Below are 13,670 nucleotides of genomic sequence, written 5' to 3' on the forward strand. Positions count from 1 at the left end.
GTCCTGCCAGGAGGTTTTCCACAGTGTCTTCAGCCAGCCATGATCCCAATCCTGCTGTGCGTACCACTCGTGATGATGCTAACCTCCCTCTGCTTTCTCCTCCCGGTTCCCCGCTATTTGAGCCGCGGCTTCCTGTCTCCCTCCACTACACCGTGAACCCCCAGAGGGAAGCCATCTCTCCCTCCTCAGAGAAGCCCTCACACACGTGCACAAGCACCATGAGCAGCTGAGGTTTGAGAAACAGGTGCTGAATCAGCCTCCCAGCGCAGCCGCCCCAACCTGCTCACAGAGTCTACGTTGGACTCAGGGGCTCCGGAAAGAGCCAGCGTCCACAAACTCGCGCTCCACTCCTTCCGTCTGAAGCACAGCGTACGTACCTAGGTTCAGGAACTCGAAAACCCTCTGCATGGTGTACTTGACATTGGACGCGTGGTCTTCCAGGCGAAGAATGAGGAACTGCTCTTTACTGAAGACGCTGAGCCAGTCCAGAAGATACACCGCGTACAGGCCTACCTGGAGCCTCACCTGGGACAAAGAAGACAGCAACATTATCTCAGGAAAAATATCCCCTCCCCTTGCACCAGAAGACACTTTTCCAAACGTGTTACAGTGTTTCATGATCAGACAATACAAAAGAGGAACACTAGCAAACCATCACCTCCAAGGTGGATTTTAACGTGAGGTGGTGTTTCTTCCCGGAGGGTTTTTGCACTTCACGTACAACGCATTTCCACGCATAGAACCAGTTGCCCTCGAGTCTGTTCTGACTCATGGCAACCCCGTGTGTGTCAGAGGAGAACTGTGCTCCATAGGGTTTTCAATAGATGATTTTCTGGAATTAGATCACCAGGCCTTTCTTGTGAGGCACCGCTGGGTGGACTCAAACCATCAACCTTTCAGTTTGTAGCCAAGCACTTAACTGTCCGTGCTACCCAGCAGCATTTAACCCTCACAGGAACCCCGGAAGTAGCGCCACACCACCATTTCAGGGGTGAAGAGACTGAGAGGTCAAGGTCGCAATGGTTGTAATGAAACACGGGCGTCAAGAGGGAAGGAAGCCTCAGACTTGAAAATGGCAGAGATGTTTTTTGCCTGATCCCCTGGCTGCCTCTCGGCTCCCAGTGCTGCACACAGGCTGTGCAGACACAACTGCAGTCCCCTCGCAGACAGCCCAGGGTCTCTGAGTGCCTGAAGCACCGTGACCATGACTGTGCGCAGCTGAATAGCACTCAACGCAGCCATCGGCTTCTTTCTCCTTACACACGTCCTGGTCCTTGTCCTCCTCCTGCTCCTTCCCATGCCAAGCTGTAAGCTCCAAGAACACGGCCCCTTCCCCTTTCTCTCTGAGCCCCCCTTCGCCAGCGCCTCCACTCTCGCCCCCACCCCTTCCCACGTGCTCAGGGACCCTGCTCCCGTCCCATCTCCAACCACTGCCTAGTTGAGCACTGCTCTCCTGTTTAGGCCCCACCGGTACCTGCCTGGGTGCTGTCACGGCCTCCTAACTGCTGCTCCAGCACTGTCTCTCTGTCCCAAACCAGCCCTCATCTGCCGCCAGCTTCCCACCCACTGCCCCTGTCACAGCCAGCCCCTCCCTGTGCCAAACCCCCAGTGACTCCTACAGGTAGAAAGTCCTTGGACTGGTTGAACCTGCAACTCATCCCCTTCTACACGGCCCACCTCCCAGCTCCCCAGCCTTCCACTTGTTTAGACAGACCCTCTCCCTAAATGTACCCTTTTCTTCCCAGCTCAGCCTTGAGCTCCTTGAAGGCAGGGACCACGGCTTTCCCACTGGCCCACCCAGCCCAGGAGTGCGCCCCAATGCTCCACGGGGTTGTCTGGGGGAGTGCTGCACAGTGCTAGCAATGAGGCTCTGAAACATCTGACAAGATAAGTACCAACACTAAACAGTTTCAGCTCTCGCTATTCCTTCCCCGTTTCGTTATTTTTCTAACCATGTAGGAGGACGTGGAGGAAGAAAAACAATTAGAGGGGATGCGATGTCTCCAAAATTCACTCGCTGCATCCAGCCCACACTCTGTCGTTACCTGATATACGGGCTCATGACAAACACCTCAAGCTGGGCCAAAGCTAGAGAGAATGAGTCCGTGTTAGTCCTGGAAACGTAACTATGTGTCGCCACCAACGCGAAGGACTCATTAACGTGGCGCTGTTCAGTCCCCGGCCTCACAGAACGTGTCAATTCTCTCTCCCTCTCAGGCTCACGGCAGGAAGGACCACGGCTGGGGAAGCAGCCCAAAGAGGCTCATCTCATCAGAGAACCCACCCTTGCTACTGCAGACTTTTCTGGAAGGAAAGGACCTGGGCGTTCGGATAGGGTGGTTTTTTCTTTTTGTTCCTGTTGTTCTGTTTCTTGGGTAGTGTTATACATATATATGTATGTATGAAAACATTTCCCATTTCAACCACTTTAGATGTACAATTCAGTGGCCTGTATCACCATTTCCCCCCGCTAAAGCAGGTTCAAGCCCCCACTAAGGCGGGTTCAAGCCCCTTCTCAAGTTTATAAGGTGCTGGGGCTTTAGACACGGCCAGCAATGTCATTTTCCTGATGACGCTGCAAACTTATGTTCATAATTAGGCTGTCTGGGATTTCAAATCATGTCATTTAATAATGCTCAGGAATTCCCTAATTTTCTCTGCACAGAATTTTATAAATGCTGGATGATTAAACTAGACCTCCTATGCCAGCAACCACATGCCCTTGAGGCCACAAGCCCACCAGTGCCTGATGTCCCTCTCTATGACAGTCTCTGAGATGGCCCCACAGCCATGGGGGAAACACACAGGACACACAGGGACACATAGAGGACATATAAGGGACACAGGAGACACAAGGGGACCACGGGGGACACATGGGACACACAAGGGACACACAGGAGACACTCGTGGGACACACAGCACAACCTCAGCCCCGACCCAGGAGCCACTCACAAAGGACAAGCTCTCTGGCCCCACCAACAGCGAGTCAGGCCTGGGCAGGGCTCAGAGGTGGTCTCGGGGTGGCAGCAGGTCAGGAGGGGAGAGGAATCCTGGGCACAGAGCCTCAGGCGGGCTGGTGGTTTCTTCCCGCACTGAGCCTGGTGCTGCGCACTCAGTAGGCGTCCAGTATATGCCTGCAGAAACTAATCAAGCCCACAGATGTCCTGTGAATGACGCCCCACCTCCATTTCTTCCAGGAACTGGCTCTTGCCTCCTCCAGGCCCCACACGGATGGCCCTGAATCCCGCTCACAGACAGTAACAGTAATAACCAAGAGCTAAGGACGAGCGTGTTTGGTTAAACACAGGGCCAACACACACGAGGGAAACCATGAGAAGGACTGACGCAACAGCCCCGACGATGGACTCAAACACACCAAGGATCAGGAAGACGGCGCGGGGCCGGGCAGCGTTTCATTCCACCGTACGCGGAGTCGCCATGAGTCAGAGCTGACTCGATGCCGACCGACAACAAGGCGAGGGCACGTGGCCCAAAGCTGGACAAGACCCGCAGGCCAGAAAACGTGCACCCATCTCGGGCTTCTCCCTTTGATCCCACCCCGATCCAAGTGAGCAGGGAGTCCCTTCCACTCTTCCTCCTAACTGTGCCTGACGCCTCCACGGCTCTCCAGCCCTCTGCCACTGCCCCCACTCAGCCACTGCCTCTCGCTGGAACTCCTGCAGGCATCCCCACTCCCCTGTGCCTCCGTCCTGGGCTCCCCAACCCCTCCAGGACCCCACCCCCAGTCACCTGCCACCATGCACCCACATCTTCTAAAATGAGAACCCCCACAACCACCCCCTGCTTACAGCCTCCCGTGGGGCCCTATGTCCCTCAGGATAAAGCCCAAACTTCTTCACAAAGCTCATCTGGCTCCTGGGGATGGAGTCCCACTCATAGGCCGCCTCCCCTGCTCCCACCTCCTCAGCCACCACCCACCAGGCCACCCACCCGGCCACATGGGTTGTGCTGCAGGCAAGCAAAACGCTTCCCTCCCACAAACTCCTCGGTGCCTTCAGGCCTTGACAGGTGCGGATCTCTCCACCTGGACACCTACTGCCACCTGCCGTACCCACCGTTTCCCTTGTCAACTCATCCTTTAGGCCTCAGCACAGATATCACCTCCTCCGGGAAGCCCTCCCTGATGCACTGGTCTCAGATGGCCTCTGCTGGTGGCCAGAGCTCCCTGGACTGGCCCCTATCTCACTCCCGCTAGCGAGGTGCATTTGAAGGCCAGGACCATGCCTGTCCCATCACCCTGTAAGCCCAGGACTCAGAGCTAGGCCCAGAACATAGAATGAATGCCTGCATGAATGAACTGATCAACAGTCAATCTCTAAGCCATACGACAACCTAGTAAAGCAGTATTATCACCCCCATTTCACGGCTCAGGAAATAGAGTCTCAGAGAAACTAACTGCCCAGAGTTGCCAGCTAGTAAATTATCAAGCTGGGAATTGATCCCACACCACCATCTGGCCCCAACGCCCCCTTCCCCCGGCACGATTCTGCGGTTATCTGTATGACTGTTGCATCTTCCTTGCCCAACTATAAACTCTTGCAGGACAGCCTAGCATGGTATCTATTGCCTCTTGGCACCCTGCCCAGAGCTAGTGCCCTGCCTTCCAGATAAGACGTCCTTGATAACAAAGAAGACCGAGTGAAGCTTCTTGACCTTGAACCCCCACTGTCCCTAGGGAGTCCCAAGCCTCCACCTCAAACCCTGTCCGTTCATGTCTCACCGTGCGGGCCACGCTGAACAGAGCAGGGCTTGTAAAGCCCCACCCCGGGCAGGTGACTGCATTAGCTTCACTTCGGAGGGGTCACGGGCTACATGTGGCCCTGCAGAAGAAGAATTTACAACAGTCCAGCGGGTACCGCGCAGAGGAAAACCACACCCCGGCTAAGACACGCTGAACTCACCATTAACAGCTTCCTGTGCATTGAAAACGAAACAAGGCTAAGGCAACACCATCACAAAGGCGAGAGACTTACAGATACATTCCTGATGGGAAAACAAGAGGACAATACGGACACTGTTTTTCAGTTGAGAGCCGGTGGGGAATTTTTTAATCCAACAAAACACTCTGCCATTAGCTAGAACGCTCTTCAAACAGTCCGAGAGCTGGATGTCCCAGAGCCTGCCAATTCTAATTGCCGGGCGTGTTTTCCAAGTTGCACTATATGGTAATCTTCCTAAACGCGCCCTCCTTCTCCCTCAGAAGGAGGCAGTGGCATTGTGTCGGTCAGCAGCAGGGAAGAAAGGACGGAGCCAGCTGAAAGGGCCCATCTGTATTCCCACTTTTACGGCCATGAATATTTGGTTTCGCATTAGCCACCTCTCAAAGGCGATGTATGCGGCATTTGCACATTAAAGCAAGCTGTGTGTTTATATGCTAAAATCCAGAGCCGCAATGCCACCTGCATAATAACAGGCCAACAGCCCAGTAGGACAGGGGTCCGGATGTCGCCCCTACGTACCGGCATGGCATTGTTCAGCGTGTTGTTGTAGACGCAGGCGCGCAGGGAGTAATCAAGCACGCAATTTTCAAACAGCTGCAGAGCCTCCGCCACTTTTTCATGGAAGTCATCTGCAGATTTATTCGAACTTGCAAAGTAGAGATAGTCTGAGTACAACCTGTGAATAAAATAAATGGGTATTTTTACCAGCCGTGGATGTGAAATCATGCCACGTGGGTGACAACGGAAATCCACGTGCAACTGCATTATCATTAAAACGCAACAACTGTGCTTCGTGCCGTGCAGAAGCGCCACCTCCGCCTCCCCGCCCTTCACCACCACTGCACTCTCCAGCTCAGGCGGATTCCAACACGTCTGCAGTGGTCCCAAACAAGCCCCTAGCAGGTGTTTTTGTTCCTGTAGTCACCTCAGGCCACGGCCCTGTTTTCAGAGGAACCATGAGCTTTGAAACACCACCAGCTCACAAAAATTGTACAATAGCAAAGAGAGGCCAGGAAAATTGTATGCACCTTTCGGTTTCTATCCAACAGAGGCAACGAAAACAAGAGCATCTGTGCAATTCCACATGAAATTCCTTCCACAGACATTCCGGACATTGAAAAACTTATGACGTGTGCCCTTCTAGATTGGCAGGGACTGCAATGTGTAAACACCCCCACATGTGTGTGCAAACACCTGTAGACTTATGTTTACCCATGCGCCAGCTGCCGTTGAGTTGACTCCCACTCATGACGAGCCCGTGTGTCCGAGTAGAACTGTGCTCCCCAGGGTTTTCAATGGCTGATTTTTTGGAAGTACATCACCAGGCCTTTCTTCCAAGGCACCCTGAGTGCATTCATCACTTGTACCACTCGGGGATATATTAATACAGACACCACCCACATATATGCAACAATGTTTTAGTACATGAACTGCGTGGGGTCTCCTACTCCTTTTTCTATTTGTAGAGAGGGTAGTTATCTTTTCTCGTTTTTTTTTTTTTTTTTTCCAAAAATCCGTTTTGTTTGCTTTGTGCCTTTCTCAGCATTCTCCCTGCTTGCCTGCACCTCCTCGTAACCCCTACTACTCTACCCAGCCCCTCTGCACACGCAAAGTCCCCAGCTGCGTCTGCCCCTCCTGGCCGAGGGCAAAGCTAGGCTGATGCAGAACCTGGCTCCATGGCTCTGCGATGTCAACACTTCTCTCCTTTCAGCTCCGTACTTTCTACTCCCCCAGCTTCTCCAACCTGGCGTCCCTCTTTCTGGAGAGGACAATTCTGAAAATCTTCTTCTATACCTGTATACCTGGGGGTTTTATTCAGCACTGGCAACCGCACCCAACGCTTCCATCCCCAGCTCTCAGCCATGCACACTCCTGCGAAAACTGGGGTCCCTCGTTGCCCCAAAGGAGCTGCAAATGCTCCTTCCCTGCCAGCCCTTGCCTTGAATGATAGTCAAAGCAGGAGGCAAAGGTTCTTAGGGACAGGACCAGTCATATTCCACTCTGTGTCTCCCACTTGGCACAGTGCCTTTACCCTCAAACCAAAAATCAAACCAGGTGCTGTGAACTCTGACTCATGGTGACCCCATGTAGGTCAGAGTAGAACTGAGCTCCAAATGTATTTCTTGGGAAGTAGATCACCAGGCCTTTCTTCCAAGGCATGCTGGACGGATTCGAACCTCTAACCTTTCTGTTAGCAGCCAAGCACTTCACCATACGCGCCACCCAGGGACTCTGCCTTCAACCCAGCCCTTTAGGATTCATCCAAGCCAATGTCCACAGTGGACATCTCCTACAACTCCTGAGATGTTCGGGAGTTGCCCGTGGAGATCCTAGAACCCACACGCTCATGGGAACTAGGCTGTTCTGTGCATCACAGTCTGCTCAGCCAAACTCTCCCAAGGACTTGATTCATGACTGGTCATCAAAGCTGCTTAGTGACTGTGGCAGCGGCCAGCACAGCGAGCACATTCTCCCACAGAGCCATGCTCATCCACGTGATTGCCCGCAATGACACAATGCCAGCCTATCTCTGTGTCCCCAACATCAGCTGTGCTCTTTTCCCTCTTAAATGAGGACAGGCATCAAGACTGACACACTGCATCTGTCACTGCAGGGTCAGCTGTACTTGCTATCATCTGAAAGACCAATGGATGAGCCACAGTTAGACTCATGCGGGGCCCAGGATGCGGTTCAGCTGTATGTGCCGAGGGGTCCCACACGGCAATCAGTCTGATGGATGTCCTTACTGGTGTCACCCATATCCTAACAGTCCTGCCAATGCTGTGACTCAGTCCAAGGAGCTCTATCAATGAGAAGTAACGATGCCTCTCAACCTGTCATTAGAATCTACATTTAAGGAGAAATACATGTCCAGTGTTTTTATCATGGACTTGCACACAGCCATCCAATTCTTTGGAGGAACCGGAATTCTATTACATAAATTATTACTGGGTGAAAAACCCAACCACTGGCTCAAGCCTTCCATACTGAGATCCCTCTTTGTTCTAACATTTCTTGTCAATTTTTGCCTAATAAATAAAACAAAAGCACTTGGGCTTGCCTCCATTTTAAATACAAAGTAATTTCATAAAGAATCTGCTGGTTTCTGAGTTCCGTACAACTAGATGGTGCCCGGCTACCACCGACTGCTCTGACAGGGATCACAGTACAGTATCCCAGACAGAGCTGGAGAAAAATGTAGAGCAAAACTCTTAACTCACACAAAAAGACCAGACTTACTGGTCTGACAGGGACCGGAGAAACCCCAAGAATACTGCCCCCGGACACCATTTTAGCTCAGTAATGAAGTCACTCCTGAAGTTCACCCTTCAGCCAAAGATTAGACAAGACCCATAAAAGAAAACGAGACTAAAGGGGCACACCACCCCGGGGGTAAGAAGGCAGGAAGGGACAGGAAAGCTGGTAACAGGAAACCCAAGGTCGAGAAGGGATAGTTTTGACATGTGGGGTTGTTAACCAATGTCATAAAACAATATGTGTACTAACTGTTTAATGAGAAACTATTTGTTCTGTAAACCTTCATCTAAAGTACAACTAAAAAAAAAAAGAATCTACTGATTCTATGCAAGTTTTTTACAAGTACAGAAGTAATTCCTGAGAAAAGAATTGGGAACTGTCCAATGTTGCAACTAGCTGAACCTACCCCCACCCTGGGCAAGACTAAAGTCCTGCATCACTTAACATCCATGATGTGTTCTGTGAAATAGGACGTTATATGATTTGGACATTGTGCAAACACCATATTACATACTTAGCAAAGCTATATGGGATACCTTTTGTTTCACTTCCAAATCAATACTTCTCCTTTGCCTCTTGCTGCTGCTCTCACTAGCACTGGTACTGTGGCATTTGGGAGCCACGATACACTTCACGTTAAGATTTTTGAAAGAAAATCAAACAGAGATAACGCTCCAACACTCAAGAGATGCACGATGCACAAGACTGGATGCTGCTGCCGACGAGTTGAAGTGTACACTGTTATACGGTAAACTTTTTATTTGAAAATAACGATAGAAAGTCCAGTCCAGTACATACATAAGCCAGTAACATAGGTGTTTATTATGACATATGTGTTACAGGTTATATATGCACTGTACCATTACACGCCTGGCAGCACGATCACTTTGTATACAAGACACACGAGAGACATGTGCTGCATGCTGGAAGCCGTTGCGTTTGCCAAGTCCAGTTATGTCTGCTGTGTCCTGTTCTCTGGGTGAGATTTCTGAACTCTGTTATAACCTTATGGGACCACAGATGTATGTATACGTAGTCGGACATTTTCATCTGTTTAGGGTGCAGTGAAATGAACTCATGACACCTGCCTTCTGGGAGTCAAATTCACAGCCTGTTAGAGTCAGACCCCAGAGGGTAGAAGACTTTCCTGGCCTCTCAGACACCTCCAGGTACTCTGGATCTGCCCACAGAATCACCTCTGGGTTTTGGGGTCCCCTAGGGCCCACGTGAATGCTGGAATGAGCAACTGTCTTAGCGACATCAGCGAATCCTTCAGTAACTTTGTCAGCAAATATCTGAAAAAGGACTTGCTTCACCATAATGAATGGCCACGACCTCCTGTTTGGATTCTAAACCCAAATTCCAAGGAAGCCTGAGGAGTTATGTCAGCATCTCTCTCCCTCCACAAGACCCCGGAACTGTGACCCAGAACTTGCAGAAGGGTCCCCCATGGAGAAGCGAGAAGGAAGTCCAGAGCAAAATGGTGGTCTTGCTCTCAGGGCAGCACTGTTTGGATCCTCCCAAAGAATAAGGCTCTGACTTCCAAAGAATGTCTCCAAGAAACACTTTCATAATCCCCACCACCCTCAACTACTCTCTACGGGAGAGGGGGCAAGTTAATGATCTTAATTGCCTTAAAATCACTCAGCAATGTTGACAAGACAGCTATTGTATCAAGAATACGTATCCAAATGGACCTGAAAAGCTGGGGCAAGCACACACATATATGTAACAAGCTGCAATGTAAGGAGACAAATCGAAATGTCCACCTCTTTGTCTTTAAAATAACTGTAAGAAAAGATGAGGTACAGGACTGAGGCCAACATGAAAAACTGGCTTAGTTGACATAAACTCATCACGAATCATCCCAGAACTGCAGGAACTCTAATGCAATCTCAGGATGCATTAACAGAGGTACGGCATTGAGGATGTGGGAGGGTGTCACTGTGCTCCATGCAGGCAGATTGGAGTCCAAAAGGAGCTGCTCCACCTGGAGGAGCCGACTCCATCTTCAAGCGGCTGAAAGGGTGTCTCGGAGTGGGAGGAGACCTTTCCCTTACTTCTGAAGGACAGGCCAGTGGATAGAAGGTCCAGGAAGAAAGGCTTTGGTTTGATGTGAGGGCAATTTCTCAGCTAGGGCAGTCCAGCATGAAGGGAGGGACTGGGGTGGTGGGAGCAGCCTGGACTGGGGCAGGGGGCCTCCAGGGCGGGGTGAGGCCCAGGTGACCCTAACACCCTCCCCAGCCCCAACTTCTGGGGCTGCCCATTCCCTTCCTGTGGGACCACCTCCTTCTCTTCCTCTCAAACCATCCACAGACAGGTGTTAGCATTTGGCCAGGGCTGTTTCCAACAGCCATTCCAAATACTACGTCCAAATACATTATGGGCCTTCTGTGCTGTGGTTATCTCAGAGTGTGCTGGCGTGCGCCCGTGATGGCGGGCCGACACGGAGGGGCTGCTCAGCTGCCTGTCCAGTATAGCGCATGGGTCCTGGGTTGTAACCCTGCTGGAGCCCCTGAAAATGACCACATCTCTCCCCGCAAGGACATAGGAGTGGCCAGCGGGGAGCCTCAAGACCCCATGACACAACATCCAGATGGGGATTCTAATGGGTTGAATTGTAGTATGTCCAAGTCCTGACCGCCCACACCTGTGAACATGAGCTTATCTGGAATCAGGTCTTTGCAGACGTCATCAAGATGAGGTCTTACTGGATTTGTTGTTGTTAGGAGCTGTGGAGTCGACGCCGACTCAGAGCAACCCTATATGACAGAGTAGAACTGTCCCATAGGGTTTTCTAGGCTGTAATCTTTAACAGAGCAGATTGCTAGGTCTTTCTCTCACGGAGCAGCTGCTTGGTTCAAACCGCCGTCCTTTTGGTTAGCAGACAAGTGCTTAACCACTGCACCACCGGGCCTTCTTACTTTCAAGTCCTGACCTCCAATACCTGGGAATGTGACCTTGTTTGGAAATAGGGTCTTTGCAGATGTGATCAAGTTAATGTGAGGGTGCACTCGACAGGGTGGCCCTGAATCCAGTGACTGGTGTCCCCATCAGGAGAGACAAGGCCATGCGAAGGCAGCAGCAGACATTGGAGTGACGCAGTTATAAGCCAAGGACCGCCAACAACCACCAGACGCTCAAAGAGGCAAAGGATTCTTCCCTAGAGCCTTCAGAGAGAGCACGGCCCTGCGGATGCCTAGTCCCCAGAACTATGAGAAAAGAGGGTTGCTATGAGTTGGAATCGACTCAACGGCAAAGGGTTTGGTTTTATATATATATACATATTTATACGCTTTACTGGTTTTGCTTCTCTAGAGAACCCAGCCTAAGACACATGGCTCAGGAGGCAGGAGGGCTGCGGCCCTAACCACCTAGGTCTGCCTGACCCCAAACTCCACTGACTGAACAGGACATGGCACCACCCTCACAGGTTAGAAAAGGAATCAAACCAACGACTGAAATCCATAACCAGGGTTGGGTGCTACCCATTTGGGCTGTTTTTTTCCTCTTTCTTGTGCCTATGTGTTTGATTGTTTTAGGTGCAGAGTTAATCAGGAACCAAAAGTCAATTCTGTTAAGGTACTAGTTAATCAGTTATAGGAGACTGGTAAACAGCAACAGCGTGGTACAGAACAGCAAACGTGCCTTCAGGATAAACATGGGAAACTTCATCGCAGCGATCATGAAGAGCAAGCGTTTGTGGAGCAGTACGTTGGACGTAATCGACAAGTAAATATTCTGTATCTATACTAAAGCCTGTACGCACTGCATGGGGACGATGGCAGTTCAGTGACAGAATTTTCGCCTTCCATGCGGGAGACCCGGCTTCTATTCCTAGCCAACGCACCGCATGTGCAGCCACCACTCATCTGTCAGTGGAGGCCTGTGTGCTGCTATGGTGCTGAACAGATTTCAGAGGAGCTTCCGGACTAAGATGGGCTAGGAAGAAAGGCCTGGCAATCTACTTCCAAAAATTAGTCAGTAAAAACTCTATGGATCACAGCAGTCCAATCCGCAGCCAATCATGGGGATGGCAAAGGACTAGGCGACATTTCGTTCTGTTGTGCGTGGGACTGCGGTGAGTCAGAGGCCAACTCAACAGCAGCCGACAACACGTCGCATGGTCTTTTATCGCTTAGACAAGCTAATCTTCACCGTTATCACAATAGCTCATTAGATTTTAACAGTTTTGGTTCTTAAATACGGTTTCCTTAGTCTTTCCTCTATGTTCCGGCTCAGATGTCACCAGTCCAGTGAGAGCTCTCCCCGTCACTGGTCTTCTCCTTCTCTATTATTTTTGTTCTTACTATTTTTAAATTGAGGGTAATTCACACACCATAAAATTTACTGTTTAAGGTGTACAATTCAAGAGTTTTAGTATATTCATTAAGTCGAGCAAACGTCACCACTATCTAATTGCTCTGTTGGTTTTTAACACGTCAGTCCCCAGAGGGGCCCCCCAAGGTCACCTAGCTCAAAAGGTTCCAAGCACAAGCTTCAGGCTCAGGCTCAACGCAGGTAAACGCAGGCTCCCGGTGCTCTGGAGCTGCAACACATTTCTTCCAGTTTCTGCTCCGCGCAAGGAGCTTTCCGGAGAGCCAAGCTTTGAGAAAGGATCTGAGGCTGATGCTGAAGGTGTGGACGGCCGGGAGCAGCTGACCGCTCCAGGTTGGCCCCCCAGGCCACGCCAGCCCCACCTTCCCTGGGCTCCTCGTGCTCAACGACACACACGTGAGCACTTACATCTCCTCAGCCAGGAGCCCCCGAGGGGTGGGACACACTCATGTCCTCCAACTCCCCCTCCTCCTGACGTCCCGCCATCTGGGCCACGTGGAGGGTCTGAAAAAGGTGGTTACAAAAGAAAGCCAAAGCCACTCGCCTCATTAGTCTCCATCTGCTGGCTTCCAAATTCAAAACACTAATCAATAACTGTCCAACCTCTGATACAGTGTCATCGATAATGAGTATATGTATTTCTCCTACAAGGAAAAAAGGCCATTAACCATCGCTGGGAAGACCGCCCTTCTGTCACAATGAATCACAACCGTGAACTTCCCACTGGCAGGCCCCATGACGCGGGTCTGGCCAGGCCAGCTGACTGGGGAAAGCGTCCGGGACATCTTAGGCCGTAACATGTACGTGACACCAGTGAGGTTCACTATGTGCCAGAGAGAACATCCACATTTAGGCCTAAGAACATCCAAACGGTGCAGAGCTCATCAACGTTCTTCCTGTTGACCAGGGCATTTGGGTGGGGTCTTCTCTTCCCCACTAGGTCCTTGAACACAAGGAGTGTTCTGGGTCCACCTGTTTCTTCCAGAGCATCCAACCACGGTCCTCAGCAAACGTTCGAGGAAGTGAAGGCAGAGCCTCTTGCAGGAACACCAAGCATCCCTCATGTCTGCCACCCAGTCACAGCTTACAGGGCCAGTGATCCTGAGAGCAAGC

At 51.1% G+C, this 13,670-nt stretch overlaps 1 protein-coding gene across 1 annotated transcript in view; it reads right to left on the bottom strand.

Annotated features, from left to right (window-relative positions):
* The window catches only part of CHST15 (carbohydrate sulfotransferase 15), a 37,498-nt gene that overhangs the window by 4,040 nt on the left and 19,788 nt on the right, over window positions 1-13,670 (bottom strand). The window contains exons 4-5 of the mRNA XM_023729882.1: window positions 5,481-5,637; window positions 378-525 (exon numbers count right to left, since the gene is read on the bottom strand). Coding sequence (XP_023585650.1) covers window positions 378-525; window positions 5,481-5,637 — 305 coding nt within the window. The remainder of the gene's footprint in view (window positions 1-377; window positions 526-5,480; window positions 5,638-13,670) is intronic.

Source organism: Trichechus manatus, unplaced genomic scaffold (assembly GCF_000243295.1).
Source record: "Trichechus manatus latirostris isolate Lorelei unplaced genomic scaffold, TriManLat1.0 scaffold00031, whole genome shotgun sequence".
Lineage (NCBI taxonomy): Eukaryota > Metazoa > Chordata > Mammalia > Sirenia > Trichechidae > Trichechus > Trichechus manatus.